Genomic DNA, 20,351 nt, shown 5'->3' with positions numbered 1-20,351 from the left:
AACGTGCATCGCAACAGCAGCATTGTCAAGCATATGAAAAGCACGCATAAATACGCACATCAGTGTGGTGTGTTCACACAAACAAAAGAAACACACTGCCGCTTACGGAACTCGCTCGTGAGCAACGCACAGAGGAACGCCGGAGATCGGAGCCAGGATGTCAGAAAGCTCAGACGCTGTAACTGAAACTCGGACGTATCCTGTACGACCGCCTTCGTCTTATCGTGTGTGACTGAGTGGAAATATCGACGCAAATGTACCTGTCACTCATACGCTCACATCACCGGTACACTGGCTGATGCGTTATGACACACAGACCTGAATGTGTAAAAATATCGTTTCGCTGCCAAACAGCAGGAATAAAAAGGCATGACTTACCGAGGACGGCAGGCCGGGCGGAACTTTGCGCACTTTCTTTGTCTGGACCTCTGAAAAAATCAGACGATTTATTTATTTATTTATTTTCCCCCCGTGTGATGATGTCAGTAACACATTTCAGTTGAGAGCACTCCATTTTAACCATGAGACAGGTGATATGACAAGCCAGCTGCCGTCTTATACATGAGACACAAAAAGTAAACAAAATCCAAAACCTGCCTAAACAACCCGAAATAAAGGTAACTAGGGTTTTTTTTTTTTTGAAGGAAGATGAGGAGGAGGGGATGTGTGTGTGTGTGCATGTGTGCATGAAAAGGTGAGACTTTCATGAGATATGAAAAGAAGTGCAAATTGCCTGGAGGGCATCGAGGCTCGAACCTGGGAGCATGATTTCTGAAGCACTAGCATATTTAGATACTTTAAAAAATCTAATTACGCTATGTGGAGAGTTTGACGGCAAACACCGGGACGCTGAACACGGCACGACTGGTCGTCTGATCCGTTAAATCGAGGGATGCGTTCGTTTTAATTCAAAGTGACTGGAACAGTTAAGTTCGACGGATAATAATAATAATAATAATAATAAGTTTTCACACATTACAAATACAGACAGGTGACATTTTGTCTCTACTTAAAAGGAAGCATCTCTGCAAATCAATACAGAGTTTCTCTGACTGATCACCTTTACCCAAGGATGAAACATTTCTATCCGGATGGGTGTGGACTCTTCTAGGATGACTCCGCCCCTATCTACAGGGCACGAGGGCTTACTGAATGGTTTTGAATGGCGAGGTGATGAAAATGATGTCGATCACGTGCCACGGCTCTCACGGTTGCCAGATCTCGACTGGGCCGAACGTGTGTGAGAGGGTTTGGAGCGACGTGTTAGACGGCGCTCTCCGCTACCGTCGTCTTCTGGAAGAACGGTGTTCATCGCGCCGGTACAGTTCCACAGGCGTGTAGAAACCGTGCCATTAAAGCTGTCCTGAAGGCTCGTCGACGCCCAGCACTTTACTAAAACATTTTTACGCTGTGTTTTTCCTTTAATTCGTCACTCGTCTGTATGTAATAGATCTCTTAATTAATTAATTAATTAATTAAATGAATTCATTATGGACAACTTTGCATTGTGCAGTTAATGTATTAGGTAGAGATATGTCAGGTGAAGATAATGATAATAATAAATAATACTGATCACTATGATAATAATAATAATGGTGATAGTGATGACGACGACGATGATGATGATGATAATGATAGTAGTGACAGTGGTAATGATGATCATGAGGTATCATCAGGAAGCGATGTTAAGGCTAATAATTGTGGTCATAATAATAAGGACAGCGACTGTATGAAAGATGGCGTGATAAAGATGACAGAACAGTGGCGCTGGTGGTCATGATGATGATGATGATGATGATGATGATGATGAAGATGTTACCCATAGAGTCGCTGTGTAGAGGTCTTCGCCGTTGGTTGCTGCTGTAGTGCTGATAATACTGAGAGCCTGGCTTAGTGGGGGAAACCGTCCCGGGACTCACCATTCCCATCTCGCCTCCCATGATGCCCTGCTGCACCACAGGCACACCCGCACACACACACACACACACACACGGGTAGCACTTTATTAATAGCAAGATTTTAATACAACCCTTAAAATGATTTACTCTTGTCTTACACCAACACGCATAAAATATAAGACAAACCTTTACTGCCTGGATATAATCGTATTTAAAACTTTCAATATACGACTGTTATTTGAATCATTAATCATTTTAACGTATTTGACAATTACACCTAGGAGACTGTCTTCTGCATATTAAATATACTGCATATAAAAATCCAACAAAACGGTAGAAGTAGTCACACTATGATTGTAAGAGTAAAGCTTAAAACGCGTTCAAAGTATGAAACTTTACAACACAGATCCTTCTGTTACAACTACACAGAGCTTAACAAATCGTACACCGTGAGGGACGCGTGAGTGTCTCACGGTGTCTCTGGGTTAAACAAAAAGCGATCGAAGTGGAAGCCTGCCTGAGAAGTGCACACAGGCTGAATGAGAAATGGTTATAGATGACAAATTGGGGTTATGACACACAGTAGAGTTTTAATTAGTCCCTTATTACAGCTCCATATTATTTATACATTCATCCTCGGTTAGCACTTTATCCCGGTCAGGGCTGTGGTGGATCCGGAGTCTGTCGCGGGAACACTGGAAGTGGACGAGGAGAACAAAAGAAAACGCCAGGCAAGCACATACACTTTCGAAACTGGGGGCAATCTGAAGATACCAAACCAGCTACCGGCATGCAGGTGCACGTTCTCGTGTAGGAGAACGTCCAAAACGTCACACGGAAAGTAACCCGTGGACCCTGGAGCTGTGACGCGCCAACGCTACCCACTGTACCACCCGAATCCATATTATAACACGCGATCATAATGAGATAATTCTGTGTAATAATGTTACTTATAATCTGTTTCATTACGCCTAAATTACGTGATTTACAACGGTCAAAGTAAACGAGAAATTAACGTCGCTGAACTCGACGAAACACACAGCAGATCATAATAAAGAGGAAAAATATATACACTGCACGTGTCTACCTGCTAAACAAAACAACAAAGTATATCTGGAACGATCTAGAACAGAATTAATATGACATTTTCATTCGGATTGTGTACATTTTCCTGTGTCGGATGCTGAGAAAGCACGCACTTACCCTGAGCAAGCACATCCTCTCTTTAACCTCCCTGTTAGGGTACTTCTGTGTTTTTACCTCCTGCTCTACACACTACAAACTCATTTTTCATCTCAGAAGTATATCAGTCCGTGCTAAACGGAAGTTCGAAACAGAGAGAAAGAGGAGAAAGTGTGTGTGAGTGAGAGTGTGTGATGACTCCCCCCTTACAAAAAGAAAAAAGTTTGTAGAGTTAACTCGCCTGTTACCGGCCGTTAATTAGTAGAGTTGATCGAGGAGAGATAAGTGTTTGGTCTAATCTAAATTCCAATCACTGACTTAGACACAACAGACTTTAGTGATGCTCCGCTAGGCCACCATTCACATGCAAAACACCATTAAATGGGCCAATTAAGGGCCACAGGAGCTCCCAACCCCGCCCCCCATCTTTCACATGTTAAAACAAAAGAGGCCTTGTCTTAAATAAAGTCACTGGCCCCCTTCCCTCCCTCTAGGGTACGTAGTTAAGGAGCTTTTTTTAGTCCGGGTGAAGGGGGCTTTGGCTAAAACAAAAGAGTCTCGTCTCGTCTCGGAGACACTTTTCTCAAGCCCGGCGACGTCGTCGTGGCAACTAGACGGGAAAATAAATAAATAACTGAAGGACGTGCAGAGCGCTCCCATGGTCAAAGTTGGGCATCTAGGGCATCAATTTCAACAATTCCGTGCCTGCTTATTTCAGACCTGGCACCGTTGTACCCAGCTGGCATCCAGGAGAAAATATTAACAAAGATAAATGAGGAACACCTGAAGCGGCATGAAGGATTAACACTCGGCGTTAATAACAGGGGAGCACAATGCCTACTTGGCCACCAAATGATGATTACAAAAAATGGAAAAGACATTAGCATAATTACAAAAGTGCAATAAACAGAAATGTAAACAGTGTGTTGGGATAAGAAGGAGAAATACAGACGGAGACAGAGCAACTCAACGCGTGTGTGCGTGTGTGTGTGTGATTGAGTGAATGGGTAAATGAGCAGGTGAACATGTGAGTGTGTGAGTTTGTGTGAATGATGAATTAACAGGCATGTTTCTACATCAAACACTTGTAGTTTGGTCCCCAGAAAACTATTGCACCATATTTCCAAAAACCAGGCAGGACTGTGGTGGAGCTTGTCCTCCTGATCATTGCTGACTGCTCAAACACAAGGCTCATAGCAGCACAAAGCAAAAACAGACTCAACGTGTTAAACTGTGAGCAGTGAGTTTCAGACCCTAAGAGATTCAGTCTTAACCTCCTTCATGTTCTCTACATTTTTGCACTATTATACTCAAAACCTCAGCGACGCTTTACTTCTGGAACCTTGATGGCAACGTGACTTATGAATGAGTGTCGTGTGAGTGTGTGCCACAGCAAAGGCTTTCACCGCGGACTGTCAGCTCTCTCTGTAGGGAACCGAGTCCCGAAGGAAAGGACTCGGGAACACCCGAACCCACGCAGCACACGCATGCACACCCTCGCATGCTTTCCTTTAAACTTTCGCTAAGCCACTTCAAGATGAGAGCAGCGTGCCACGCTGCAGTTCACTCCCTGTCCAAAACAGTGATCAAACTGCTGCTTAATGACCACAGACAGCTCCCCCCACCACACACACACACACACACACACACAGAGCATCTGAACAGAACTTCACTGATTCACTGCACATTTTCATATGAAGATGCACTGGATGAAAAAGAAATCCAAATTAAATCTTTTTAAAAGTATGTTACATAAAAAAGCTAATGTGTGTCCTTTGGGGAAAACATCAGACAGAAAGCTTTCCACATAACATGCACGTACTTGTACAAGTACACGTACACACACACACACACACACACACACACACACACACACACACACTGTGATGAGTAATGAGGAAACAAGTCCTGGCGCTCAAAGCAGTGAGAGACACTTCCTGAGGTGCAGAGGTCAGAAGGCTGCTAAGGAGGACTGTAATAATGTAGCAGAATGTATGTGTGTGTGTGTGTGTGTGTGTGTCTTTTTGCCACATGATTTATAATTACATACATATTTGGCACTTTGTGAGGCTCAAAAAAGACCAAATGTTTCACAATGATAGGAGAGAGTCAAATGTCTTCACATTGATAAAAGAGCATCAAATGTCCTCACAATGACAGGATTGTGTCAAATGTCCTCACAATGAAAGGATATTGTCAAATGTCCTCACAATGATAGGATAGCGTCAAATATCCTCACAATGATAGGTTAGCGTCAAACGTCCTCACAATGATAGGATAGCGTCAAATGTCCTCACAATGAAAGGATAACGTCAAATGTCCTCACAATGACAAGATATTGTCAAATGTCCTCACAATGATAGGATAGCGTCAAATGTCCTCACAATGATAGGACAGAGCCTAATATCCTCACAATTATAGGATAGCGTCAAATATCCTCACAATGATAGGATAGCGTCAAATGTCCTCACAATGAAAGGATAGCATCAAATGTCCTCACAATGACAAGATATTGTCAAATGTCCTCACAATGATAGGATAGTGTCAAATGTCCTCACAATGATAGGATAGAGTCAAATGTCCTCACAATGATAGGATAGAGTCAAATGTCCTCACAATGATAGGATAGAGTCAAATGTCCTCACAATGATAGGATAGAGTCAATGTCCTCACAATGAAAGGATAGCATCAAATGTCCTCACAATGACAAGATATTGTCAAATGTCCTCACAATGATAGGATAGTGTCAAATGTCCTCACAATGATAGGATAGAGTCAAATGTCCTCACAATGATAGGATAGTGTCAAATGTCCTCACAATGATAGGATAGAGTCAAATGTCCTCACAATGATAGGATAGAGTCAAATGTCCTCACAATGACAGGATAGCCAAAATATTTTTTTATGGTTACGAAGATTATGTCAATAGACGTTTCTCACAAGGATAAGAACAAAATCTGTCTGTGTGTCTGAGGTTGGGGGCATCTTAGGTGAATTTAGAAAGTATTCCATATTAATTAGTTAATTGATTTAACAGGACATACACACCTTACCATGCAATGATGAAACAGAATGAAAGAGCATGAAGGGTGAAAACACAATAAACAATAAAGAAAAGAAACTTAATTTTAAAAAAGCTACAAAGAAACGGGCCGATCAGCGTGTTTATAATCAACGAGCCAGTGTTTACTTACAGCATCAGAAAATGAAATGAAAAAATGAAATTAAGAAATAAAAACTTTTGCTGTTGATGTTCCTCATACCGGAATCCTCAGCAGCTCTTTACCCATAGCATCTATGAAATGTCACGTTTTTTACTAACACACTTGAACAGGTTATTTATGTTAGTGACCTCCAACAACTAGCTAACAGCTACCATAACATGGCATTAGTTTAAAAGAATTTGTTAAAAGTAAATGAAGTAGGTGGGGTTTCTTATGTCTAGACACATTGTTCGAGAGAGTTGTACAGAATTCCAAACAGAACCGCAGTCTACTGCGTCTGCCGAGCACCAAGAGGTGGCACACAAAGAAAGTCTACAGCCTTTAAGGGTGCGATAGTCATTTTTTTTTACTTTCTCACGTCTACACGTGACCTGGAATTGATATAGGACATGATAAAAAATATAGCCATGACGTCGGCACAAGTGTACAAGACGGCCGAGAAAACCCATTCGGAAACCTGAATTCTTGTCCTGACTGCTTGCATCGGTTCGTTGATAGACACTCTACTACAGGCTACCGTAGATGGGCGAGTAGGGGGGGCGGTGGTTGGGGTTTGGTCAGGGGGGTAGGCCCAAGGAGTAAAAAAAACCCAAAATAAAATAAAATAAATAATTCAAACATAAATCCAACCTACATAACTGTTAAAGACCTAATCATGATCAAAATAAACCACAAATCTTCACTAATGAACCTTTAGATTTTGTGCTGTTTTGTATTTAAATAATAGATAATATACAGGCAAACTGAGAGATGCCTCATAATCAAATCTGAAACAAATACACAGCAGAACATACATCTAAGTACCAAAACAACGGAATTACATTTAAAATAGCCAAAAAGCACAGAACATTGATCGATTATTGCTATTATTATTATTATTATTATTATTCTTGTCTATCATAATTCACATAAGAACTGATCTAATTATTGTGTACGGGAACTAAATACATTCAAGCTATACATATTTGTGTGTGTGTGTGTGTGTTCTGTTGTATACTTGCTCAAATATTGAACCGTATGATGCAGCTGTTGTGTGTCACTTGTGTGTGTGTGTGTGTGTGTGTGTGTGTGTGCGTGGGTTGGGTGTGATATGTAAACTTTTCTAAATTGCCAGTGGTGTTGATTTAAAAAAATAAATAAATAAACAGTTCTACCCTGCCCCCAAACTCTTATCACAAACACACACACACACACACACACATACACACACACACACACACACACACACACACAGAAACTACATCTTGATGACAAATAAAAAACAGCAAGCTTTGATGCTGATGACTCTGCCGCTAGAAGAAAGGCGAAAAGAGAAAGACAGAAATACAAACAATGCATTCATGTGTGTGAACCAGGCGGTGTGTGTGTGTGTGTGTGTGTGTGTGTGTGTGTGTGTGTGTGTGTGTGTGTGTGTGCGTGTCTGTGTGCGTGTGTGTGAGTGAAGGTGTCAGGCTCACTAAAGCAGATTCTTGACAGATCGGACCTGCTCTTTATCCACTAGCAGCTGCTGCGGCACGCTAACCGCTAATGTGCTGTTTGATCTGAACACATCTGAACGGGAAAAACCCAGCCTCTTTTTATCCGCCGTCTCTCCGTCTCTTTCTCTCGCTCCCTCTCTACAGCATGGTTTTAATGACCTTTCCATTCCAGATCCTGACCAGCCTGCACTCAAACTCCAATTTTATGTTCTTTTTTTCTTTTTCTTTTTTCCTCCCCAGCAGCAAAGCACCTCAACATCACAATACGATCACACCCAAACTACTATATGGAGTCGCGTATCATGCCTCCAACACCACACTACTGCGCTGAATCGTCTTATGGACTGGTATTTAGCTACACTTTCGGACAAAATGACTTCATGACTGCAATCGAAACATGGACAAAGGCTGATAAGCCTAGAGAACGAGAAGTGAAACAATGAATATAAATATAACGCACATGCACCGAGACGCTTAATAATAAAATAAAATAACCTGTCTATTTGCAATGGCAGATGTGTCTAAATTATTACAGGCAGTCTCTAGGGAAGCCATACTGTAGATCTAAAAAAAGGAGGGGGGGAAAAACAGCTGTTGCACATGCACACTGCCGTCATATTACACACATGTTCCCGATGAGAGAGAGAGAGAGAGCGAGAGAGAGGGAGAGAAAGAGAGAGAGAGGGAGAGAAAGAGAGAGAGAGAGGGAGAGAGCGAGAGAGAGAGAAAGGGAGAGAGAGAGGGAGAGAGAGAGAGCGAGAGAGAGAGAAAGGGAGAGAGAGAAAGGGAGAGAGAGTGAGATAGAGAGAGATAGAGAGAGAGAGGGAGAGAGACAGAGAAAGAGATAGAGAGAAAGAGGGAGAGAGAGAGAAAGGGAGAGAGAGAGGGATAGAGAGAAAGAGAGGGAGAAAGAGAGCGAGAGAGAGGGAGAGAGAGAGAGAGAAAGAGAGAGAGAGAGAGAGAGAGAGAAAGGGAAAGAGAGAGAGAGAAAGAGAAAGAGAGAGAGAGCGAGAGAGAGGGAGAGAGAGAGAAAAAGAGAGAGAGTGAGAGAGAGGGGGGAGAGAGAGAGAGAGAGAGAAAGGGAAAGAGAGAGAGAGAGAGAGAGCGAGAGAGAGAGAGAGAAAGAGAGAGAGAGAGCAGCTGCTACACGGTGTCTATGTTGGAAGTAAATGACTAGAAGTTTCACGTTACTACCGGCACTCAGATCCTTTACAGCTTCAGGCTGAAGATGCTGAGAAGGTCGAAAGTCAAATGATATAATCACTTGAGAGACATTAAATAGAAAGAAAGCCGTATTTTCGCAGTCGACGGCTCTGAAGGTTTCCGGAAATGCGAGTCGACTAATCTGTCTGGAAAAAGAAGCCCGGGTTGATCAGGCTGACTCAGAGCCACGTCCGACTCACACAGACAGGCCTACTCATCCACCAGCCACAACCTGCCTCACCACAGCAGCTCTGTCAGCCGCAGGTTTATATTAACGTGCTGGTTCTCACGCGCCATCGTTTCTATAGAATCAGCTCAATCATATGGACTTGTACAGCGAACGTGTCATGTAACCTACTGTAAACCGAACGATTTACCGTTTTAAAAAGCTGATCTTGTGATGTTTTCTGTGAGGAGACCCTTCGGGAAGGAGTCTCCGGTGTCAGAGCTGTAAAGTCTTCTAGACTGAGGGCTTTGCATTTTGTGGTTTCCCAGAAACAGCACAAGAGCGCATTTTTTTATGCTCTGTTTAAAAAAAAAAAATAAAAAAAGGAAAAAGAGGCTTCTGAGTGGCGCAGCAGAAAAGCATTCACCCTATCATCAGGAGTTCGCGAGATCCGAATGATTCCACACCCGTACGTGACCGGGAGTCAAGGGAGCAGAGCTGGCCATGCTCGCTGGGTGTGAGGGATGGCATACTCTCTCTCTCCCCTATCGATCACAGAGACGCTAGCTGATCGTGAGCATCTGTGAGCTCGTGAATGTGGAAAAGGGCAGAGAGCATTTTACTCCGAGTGTGTTACGCTGCCCTGCAGGACCAGCAGTTTGAAAAGATGTGATTGGTTGGGTTCACGTATCACGAGGGAAGCACGTGTTCGCCCTCACCCTACCTGGTTAGTAGCTGTTGCATGACAGGCGAGAGAGAGGGGGTGGGGATTGGCCGAGACCAAATTTGGTAGGAAATGAGGAAAAAAGAAAAGAAAAAAGAGGCTTTTGAGGGAATGACTGCTAATCGCTCTTGACGGTTGCAATAATGTAAATGATAACAGAAACGAACTAGTTTTGCAGACGTTCCACAACAATCAACTGTACCGTCCGACGTTAAATTTCTGCTACTTATTATTATTATTATTATTATTATCTATCCATCCATCCATCCATTTACTATACTGCTTATCCTACACAGGTTTCCGGGTAGCCTGGAGCCTATCCCACCTGGATGGAGTGCCAACCCATCACAGGGCACAATCACACACACACACACACACACACACCCATTCACACACTACGGGAAATTTTAGAGATGCCAATCGGTCTACATCGCATGTCTTTGGACTGGGGGAGGAAACCGGAACCCTGAGAGGAAACTCCAAAGCACGGGGAGAACATGCAAACTCCACACACACAGGGCGGAGGCGGGACTCAAACCCCCAACCCTGGAGGTGTGAGGCAAACCTGCTAACCACTAAGCCACCATTATTAGTATTATCATTATTATTAGTATCATTATTATTATTTGTGCATTCGCTTATGAGCATTTCACCAATCGCAAGTACCAATATGAAAGAAACTATAGCAGCAAATCCTGTACATTGACTCAAACGGAAACCTTGAAACTCCAACCGCACGCGAAACTAAACTCCATCTACATATTCTATAAAACATCATTTACTACGTCTCTGGGATGAATCTGAACGCTGACTGCACACAGGCCTCCTCGCCCAACATCAGCGCCTGACATCACTAACGCTCCTGTAGTTGAATGATCCCAAATCCCCACGACCTGGCTCCAATATCTAGCGGAAAGCCTTCCCAGAAAAGTGGAGGTCATCACAACCCACAGTGATCCCATCCTCAGTATTTATTCTGGGTGCAGTATTCTCTACCTCGAGCTTCGCCACCTCTGCCTGTGACAGGTCACTCCATTTGTCTCAAAATACGTTGGGGAGTGTAATCATCCTAATGATATAGATGTATGCGTGCATCAACTGCCTACACGCACACACACACACACACACACACACAATTAGTATCCAAACGTATCACAACACCCTAACGTGCTAATTATCATATGCACATAGCTTCAGCCTGAAAGACACCTGAACACACCGAGTGTTGCTGCATCACACACCTGCCCACACGCTCCGACGGCAATGATCAAACGCGCTCCAGTATAAACCAGACAGAATCATTTACACCGCTGTCGCAAATTTACCTCCTTTCACACCGCGCTCATGCAGGATGCCAATGTATGCGGCACTTTTTCTAAAACTCATCAGAGGAAGAGTGTGTGTGTGTGTGTGTGTGTGTGTTTATCTACCCTTTAATTGACTATGTTTCAGGTTTTTTTTGTGTGTGTTAGTTTATTTATTTATTCATTTTTTTTTTTTAGAAAATAAGAACACTGATATGTTGTTCTCCTGTCGTGATCCCAATCGGCAATGAAATAAAGTGTGGAAGAATGTGCATGTGTGTGTGTTTGTGTGTGTGAGAGAGCGTGTGTGTGTGTGTAAGGGGAGAGCATGTGAGAGGCTGTCTGAGAGCCCTCACGTTGATTTGTGGCTCTCATCACCTTGTGGAACGTTAGCGAAGGAAGAGGAGCTGGATGAGAAGAAGCGACAGGTGAAAAAAGAGAACGGTAGCTTTTAGGCACATCACACACGCACACACACACACACACACGCGCACACGCACGCACACGATGACACAGGCCTTTCTAAAATGAAGCCCTTAACAAGGGGCAATTAACACGTTAACATGCAACAGGGAGACGAAAACTCTGAAAGACAAGCAGCCAAATGGAGGAGAGGAGTGATAAGCATCTCGTAGCAAATCACCACCCGTGTAAGAAGGGAAGGAAAAAAAAAAAAAAACTCCCCCGAAAGAAAAGGAAGACAGGAAAGAGGGAGAAAAAAAAGTGTGAATTGCCTCTTTTTCACAGCCAAAAATAACCTGGTAAACATCTCAAGTGGAACTGCTGTAACACAAACACTAAATATGAAGTAAAGTCTCAAACACTGTCAAATCGCCTGGTTAACACAAGCGAGCGTTTTGGGAATGAAACCAAAGCAGACGATTTGACGGCTTTATTCAGAACGTTTCGCGTCGCTAAAGCGGCTAAGTCAATGTGTGTATATTCACACACGCCGAAACTGTCTCAATATCGCGTCATGTACGAGGCGTACCTTGAGAAATGAAGCCGAATCTGCTTTTAATCTTAAATGCTGTTAACAGCTTGCTCATTACCCCATGACCTTGAAACCCAATGTAAGAGAATATGTTCAGATTTGTCGTGCTGAGTGTGTGTGTGTGTGTGTGTGTGTGTGTGTACAGTGTAGTTCCTGTACAGAGATGCAAGAGGATGTGTTTCGTTTTCATTTCTGACTGGCCTAAACAGTCAATGAGCACACAGTGCCTTAGAGGTGTGTGTGTGTGTGTGTGTGTGTGTGTGTGTGTGTGTGTGTGCTTAGTTCATAACAGGAATCAGTATTAACAATATTGTATAACATCACAAACGACAAGCTCCAAGCAAAAATGCCTTTACAACAACAACAACAAGAACAACAACATATTTATCACGACCCAATCAAGTAACAGTGTTACGGCGCTGTGAAAAAGTATTCGCTGATTTATTGTGTATCTCGTACTAAATAGTTTTCGATCTTCAAACGAAATACAACATGAAACAAAGGCAACCTGACAAACACACAATGCAGTTTTTATTATTTTTTTCAAAAAAAAAAAAAGAAAAAAGAAGCTATCCAACACCTATCACCCATGTGAAAAAGTAATTGCTCCCTTAAATTTAAAATCTGGTTCTGCCACCTTTAGCAGCAACAACTGCGACCAAACACTTCCCATCACTGGAGATCAGACTTTCACGGCGCTGTGGTGGAATTCTGGTCCACTTTTCTTTGCAGAACTGCTTTAGTTCAGTCACACTGGAGGGTTTTTCGAGCATGAACTGCTCATTTAAGGTCCTGTCACAGCATCTCAATGGGTTCAAGTCAGGACTTTGACTAGGCCACGCCAAAACTTTAATTTAGCCTTTTTTTTTTTGAGCAATTCAGAGGTGGATTTACTCCTATGCTTTGGATCGTTGTCTTGCTGCATAATCCGGTTGCGCTTGAGTTTCAACTTACGGACTGAAGACGGGACGTTCTCCTGAAGCATTAAGGCATCCCCACACCATCACACTTCCACCACCATGCTTGACTGTAGGTATGATGTTCTTTTTGTGGAATGCAGTGTTTGGTTTCACCCAAATATCTGCAGTCTTTACTAAATGATATTCCTTAGTATAAATCCAATAGGTGTTGCATGAACAGTAGAGACAATAACCAATACTCGCCTGGACTGAGAATATTAGATGTTCCATATTAAGAGACAGCACTATAATCAGCATTATTCCATATAAACAGGATCTTCAGACGCATTTACATTCCACACAAGAGTATCTCAAGCTGATCGAAATAGATTTGTCTGTTTTAAGATCAGACTTTCGAACACATTTAGTATTAGGACCGAATTTAGAGTTTGCGACTTAAATTCAAAACTTTCCTGCAATATTCACGCAGGAAATCGTCCTTGTATTCAAAGGCTGGTTATAAATCGATTTTCTGGGTTCAAATCACCTTTGTGTAGACCTTGCCTCTGAGGTTGCCAGATCTTCCATGAGTATATGTGTCTGAGACAGGGTTTCTCAATAGTGTCCAGACCACTTAACTTAAAATAGAAAATGCTGATTTTTTGTCCTGTCAACTACAATGTCATATAATTTCAAAAATTATTATTATTTTTTTTAAAAATGGCGCTATATGGAGGGAAAGGCGGCAAACGTAATAAGCATCTAACAGAAGTAGTGTGATACATCGATCATATCTTAGTCATAATTACATTAACCAGCGCAAACTCGATTTGATTTAACAATATGGCTCCCAGCATTTTACATGTTATTCAACAGCTTATAAAACAGCACTTCATCCAGCACATACTCTTATTATTACTATTATTATATTTTTTATATCAGCACACAACTTTCTGTTGCCACTATGGAGATAATGAAACAAGGTGATGAGATCATAATGCATACGCATTTTGAGTTTTCCTCAGTCTGATGTGCTCTCCTGCAAAGAAAGCGTGCCCACAGTTTGAAGCGTTTGCGACACTTACAGCTCACTTTAAGTACGTGTCGCCCGTAATTTCCTCCATAAGACTTCGGTCCTCGACATGAGCAACGCCTCCTTAGTTACATCTAATGCCTGAATACCGACGTGCACGATTTCAGAACGAGCTCCTCGCCACGAGCACGTACCTCGACTCTGAACGCGGCCCTCGCGCGCACTACGTGATGAAAACGAATGGGTTCTTGCCAGCGTGTCCGGTCTAAACACTACAGGAGCGCGGTAATATCGGCGCTGACTATCCTTCTACATCTTTCTGGGATTTCTACAGCTGCAGATTTGAAAAGAAAAAAAAAAGGGAAAGGGAACGTTATTACGCAGTTTGGACATTTGAGAGATTTCGCTAGATCCCAAATCCCTGCAAAAGGCCAAATCTTGAGCTTTAGCAGGTGCATGAGGGACACTTTCATTATTCAATGCACTGCTGAAATAATGCAGCTCTTGCTCAAACCTCCGCTGAAGCGAACGCTGTAAATCAAACACGGGTTATACTGGAGCAATAAAAAACAACTTTTGTGACAGCGAATTATATTAATTTTGGCAAGAGGGAAAAATATGATTTCGGACAGTGTGTTTTTTTTTTTCTAGTGGGAGCACGACCAAGACTTAAATAAGCAATAAAGTGCGGATAAGAAAGTTTTACAAAAGCTTTAAGGGTAGGACGTGTGCTCACTCTCTCTCTCTCTCTCTCTCTCTCTTTCTCTCTCTCTCGCATGCTCTTTCTTTGATGGCTCTGTCTTGTCAGCTGTCAAAAAAAAAAAAGATTGATTTCAATACCAGCTAATTTTTCATCAGTGACAAGACCCCAACTTTATCGTTTTTCTAGACACCCGAGACAGCAGTGTTTTCAGTGACAGCAGGATGTTCGGTACCGGAGAAACGTGGCGTTTCACGGAAAGCCTGAAATATTCACGACGGCAACATTTACAATGAATGGATGTTACTCGTTCGCGCGTTCGTATTCGGTGACTGCTTTGAGTAAGACGGTGTGTAGATACGTCTCTTCCCGACCACTACGACGGCGACGAGCGAGACGCTACGATACGCTGACGTCGTCGCGGTTATCTCCAGCGCTTTTCAGAAACATGAAGCCACTTGAAAATGAATAAGGCGGAGATATGGGACACCTTTTAGTGATCCTGTAAGGAAGCAGTGAAAAGCAGCACAGTGCAGGAATTCAGCACAGAAAAATCAGGAACAGAAGCAGAAAGTCAAGAGCAATTTTTTTCGGAGAATGAAAAGGGACTCGTACCTGATGGCACCCGTGTAGGTTCGAGTCACGACAGTACGAGTACGATGCTCTTTCTGTTTTACCTGTTTAGAGAGAGAGAGAGTCATTAGTCAGTGATTTAACACCTGCAGCTGGGAAACAACATTTCACACACACACACACACACACACACACACACCATACACCAAGCTTTGTCAATGTCCCTCAGTGGAGGCACCTAATTATATATGAACACATGCTGCATTCAGATTTCCCATACTGCCCTTGGATTGCAGCCAGACACTCTGTGGTCAGGACCGAATGCAGCCCCCAAATGTGTATCGAAAAAGATGCTGCTTGTCTTTAAGCACTAAAGTACCCTTTGTGTTTGCCATGAATAGGTCTTATCGGTTATTGTCCACTGTCTCCTCATCAAATAATACGATTTATTTGATTATACCTTATGATAATTAATTAATCTTTTACATTTAATAACATTATTATTATTATTAGTAGTAGTAGTAGTAGTAGTAATAGTATTGATAATAATAATAATAATAATGTGCAATCCAAACCCGCAGAATATACATTAATTAAAAAAAATCTGAAATAATAATAAAAACTAATATATTATAAAATATCATAACAATTAATTAGCACTTAATATGATTTAAAATGAATTAATAATTACTATTATCATTCGTTACAGCTTTAGCTTGTTGTTTTTTTTTTGTTTTTTTTTTTACATCCGATGAAATCTTCCCAACAAGATGTCAGTTGCGTGTCGGAGACAGCGGTTACGTAAGGGAAAATAATCCTATATCATTACCTTCTCAGCTGCGGAACAGCTTATTACGAAGAAACACTTTTGGAACGATATGAATTTAATCAAGTATTTGCGTATATCTGCTTGACGTGCACTGCTGAAATAAAAACCAGCCTTCTCCCGATCTCTCTGAGTCACGCAGAAGTTTCCCTTCGCGGGCGTCCTCGGTGCACGGACGACAACCGCTTATTACGTAAAAAGCCGCGAATTAGACGATTAGTCAGAGGTAAAGCAGCCTTTTTAGAAAATTCTGATGATTATATAATGCGGCGAATTGTTGGCGGATCTTTTGCTGTGCTGAAATAAATCATTCGAAATGAATACGTAAATAAATAAACAAACAAACAAACAGAAATGCACACCGGTCTTGGCATCCAGCTGCAGATCATCTCTGTCGTTAGTACGTGTCGTATTCAGCCGCGGATGTGGTGCGTTTCCGCAAAACCGCTGACGTGGAGAGAACGACGTGTGTTTCTGTCCCGCGTTAATAAATCGCGGTGACAAGAATCGCGTTTATTCGATATTTTATTCGCTTTATCGTATTTACCCAGGCGTGTACAGATTTTTCGGGGAGAAGATACGACGCTCGAGTCGGCAAACTGAAGGCGAAAATCAGCCTGAATGGTCTCTGAGATGTGTAATTATGGCTAGAGGGGATCCACGGTAGCGAGATGTTCTGCTGCTTTTGTGCCAAGCTGAGATCGAGGAGGCAGAATTAACACGGAAATGGCACCTTATCAGTCCCTCTGAAGGTGCCATTCATAATCGTCTTTCACACACTCCTCGAGCAGCCAGAACTTACACGGTGCCAGACTTCGGCTGTAGTGTGTGTGTGTGTGTGTGTGTGTGTGGGTGTGGGGACATATTTTACAAATCATATCTTAAAGACAATGTCATGAGTACAATCGTTTCATGAACACACACACACACACACACACACACACACACACACACAGCTCTTCAATAAGTTCCGTCGGAGAACACCATGTACCGAACAATCTGCAGAGAGATCCAACGAGAACAGAACGGCAAATGGATTAAAAGAGAAATGATTCCGATTCTGATTTATTTACTCTCACGCTCATGAAACCCGCGAGTGCCGACGACACGGTATAAATAACGCTTTACTTTAATTGCAATGTTCTATATTTACACGACGGCGTTACCGATGCGATGCTTACAAAGCTTAACGCGGTTACGATTAATCGTGGCCTGCATTTATTGTTATTTTATCGTGCGGACGTTCAATAAATTACGGCAAAAACACGAGCGTTTAAAAATCCCTGTTTCCTCATGAGGAATTTCTCTCTCTGTCTCTCTCTGTTAATGAAAAATATGGAACAACTCCAAATTCCTCCCCCTTTAATCCTGCTTAATAATTAATGCGCGGTTCACTCTGCATTTGCGTCGGTGAAATTCGAAAATACGAAATTAAAATGAAAAGAATTTCATGTTTTTTTTTTCTACACACACACACACACACGTTAACGATATTTCGGATAAAACGGATCCGATATTTTTCTCGATATGAGCGCAAACACCGGGTTTACGTTAACGTTTGAAATGCCAAGATACACCCATCATTTTGTTGTGTTAAAACGAGTTAATCCCATGCGCGCCAGCCTTTTGCCAACTGGCAAGCCGACGCTTCAAACAGCCCTCGTATAGGAAGCATATTCATACTAATTACTAATTAAAACCAAATCAAAGAAGAAACAATTAATTAAATAAATTAATGGGTGGGGGGGGGGGTGGTCTAAGGCATCTGTAAAGTTTTTTTTGTTTGTTTTTTTTTTTTTCTTCCCCCCATAGCGAAACTTGTTGAAAAATAAATAAGCAAAGAGCACATGTGGGTGGATGGCTCAGACATCTTAAGTGGTGATTGATTAAAAAATAACAGCCGTGTCACATTCAGTATATCGAAAAGCCTTTACATCACAGGAAGTGACTTGAGGCAAACAGCATGGCGGATTTTGTTCTTTGTTTCGAGAGACAGACGGAAGAAGAAAAAAAGAGAGATGGAAACAGAGAGAGAGAGAGAGAGAGAGAGAGAGAGAGAGAGAGAGGTGAGGAAGGTGTGTTGAAAGTGTTTCTATCCAGTGTAACACACATTTCTGATTTGTTCATTTGCCATTTCTCCTGTTAAGACAATAATGATCTGGTGCCGTCGTCTGTCTCGAGGGGAAAAGGCAAAGCTATCCCTGGCTTCCTATAACGCATAGTAACCTGTAAATAATAACAAACAAAGGTGCATTTATATATGCACACACATCGCTGGAGCGTCGCCGTTTAAGGCCGGATTTCAGACAGTCGGCACTTCACCGACATAAAATGGTTTCCGTGAAGAGATTTGCACGGGGGAAAAGGCAAGGTAGCATTTTTTTTCATTTCTCCCCCACCCTTTCTTTTTTTCTTTTTCTTTGAATAAGACGAGCCAAAACGTGTTGGCAACTCCCGAAAGAGCGAGTGATGAAGTGAACTTGGCACGCTGGCACACTGAGAGAGTCCTGATTGGTCAGGGTCGGGGGGGGGGGGGTTGGGGGCTGTTGGGGGGTGGGGGGAGCGGTGGGTTCGGGGTGGGTGTTGGGCATAATGTGGTGTTTTCTCATGCCAAGTTCGGAATTAAAGGCACTTTTAAAAATTCACAAAATGTATTCATTCATTCACTCACTCCTTTAGTAGTTGACTTGCTTGTTCGAACAGACAAACAAATGTGTGTTCGTTCATTTAATTATTTAGTAGTTAGCTTGCGTGTTCGAACAAACGCACAAACAAATGTATGTTCGTTCGTTTATTTATTTATTTATTTTCGACGGGGATGGGGGCTGATGCGGATAAGACCCTGTTAGTCTGCTCCCGCTCTGATCGAGCTTTAAAGTGATTTCTCTTCATTGGGTCCAAAAGGAGCTAACCCATGACAGACAGAAGGGGTTTGTTTAAAAAAAAAAAACAACAACAACCACAACAACAAAAAAAAAACTCTTCACTGAACAAACATCAAGCAAAACAAAATGAGATCAGTGAAGCAGTTCAATAGATGTGTGTATATGGATAAATCTGATGACTGAAGGTGTTAATGGAAGTGTTGTACAGTGTGTGTGTGTGTGTGTGTGTGTGTAGCAGTAAACCAAACAGCACAGACATGAATCATTCTTAGTAATACAATGGTTTCCATGACATCAACGGGAATATCTCCAGAACTCAAGTTAAAAAGGAGGCGGGGAAAATGTATATATTGTATTGTGTGTGTATATATATATATATATATATATATATATATATATATATATATATATATATACACACACATACACACACTCGCACATATACAACCACAATTATACAACGGCCTCCTTGAGAACATCATACAAATAAATCATACTAAGTGATGCCCTTTTACTGATTCTTCTCTAATTGGAATTGCTGCTCTGTACTTATCTTTATTTTCCAATTTTTTTTTTATCCTTTTTTTTTTTTTAAAGCAAAGCGATTGATAGGCAATAGCTGCTTGAGATGCAACAAATTAAAATTCAGCTGAGGACGTTCGAGAGCTGTGCACTTGTTAAGTTCTTTTGAATGTGCTTGATTACATTCTAGGCAGGCATCCTGATGCGAAACAGCTCCCCATTAAACCCTCCCTACACCCTCTACCCTGTCGCAAATCAATAAAAAAACAAACACACACACACACACACACACACACCAAACCTTGACATTACACAACTTAGCTGCTAGCCGGATGCAGGTACCTTCGCTAATATCATAGCATATGTACGTATGTTTGCCGTATCCTCACACACGGTGATACACAAAGGAAAAAGCACCTGAGTTTGTCTCGGGATGGCACTCGGTGTTTGGATCGATTGCTTTACGTTTGTACGTGGGTTTCTCTTTCTGCTAACCTGACACGTTTACTCAGATAAGGATTTCACTTCTGCTCCGTGGCGTAATTCTGACAGAGAAACGCAGACTGAAGGATAAACTCGATTTGTGAACGCGATTTGTGTACTTGAGAGCGTGTTTGTTTGTGAGAGACCTCAGTCGCTGAAATGCAGCAGCCACTGCGGTGTTTTTTCTTGGCACGGTGACAGCATTGTTGGTGCCAAGCCCTATGGCGAGAAGTACTAAAAGACGCATAAGGATGGCA

General features: G+C 42.1%; 1 protein-coding gene across 12 annotated transcripts in view; it reads right to left on the bottom strand.

The window, feature by feature from the left end:
- LOC128622473 (transcription factor 4-like) overlaps positions 1–20,351 on the bottom strand; it is a 169,034-nt gene that overhangs the window by 64,524 nt on the left and 84,159 nt on the right. For 5 of the 12 annotated variants that reach the window (XM_053649018.1, XM_053649014.1, XM_053649010.1 and 2 more), the window contains 3 exons: positions 15,421–15,482; positions 1,820–1,949; positions 379–428 (listed from right to left, as the gene is read on the bottom strand). In XM_053649018.1, the coding sequence (XP_053504993.1) occupies positions 379–428; positions 1,820–1,949; positions 15,421–15,482 (242 nt within the window). The remainder of the gene's footprint in view (positions 1–378; positions 429–1,819; positions 1,950–15,420; positions 15,483–20,351) is intronic. The other 7 variants (XM_053649020.1, XM_053649011.1, XM_053649017.1 and 4 more) reach the window with 2 other exon arrangements.

Source organism: Ictalurus furcatus, chromosome 18 (genome assembly GCF_023375685.1).
Source record: "Ictalurus furcatus strain D&B chromosome 18, Billie_1.0, whole genome shotgun sequence".
In the NCBI taxonomy this organism is placed as follows: Eukaryota; Metazoa; Chordata; class Actinopteri; order Siluriformes; family Ictaluridae; genus Ictalurus; species Ictalurus furcatus.
Note: the sequence above shows the minus strand (reverse complement) of the source record. Positions and strands in the feature narration are given on the sequence as shown.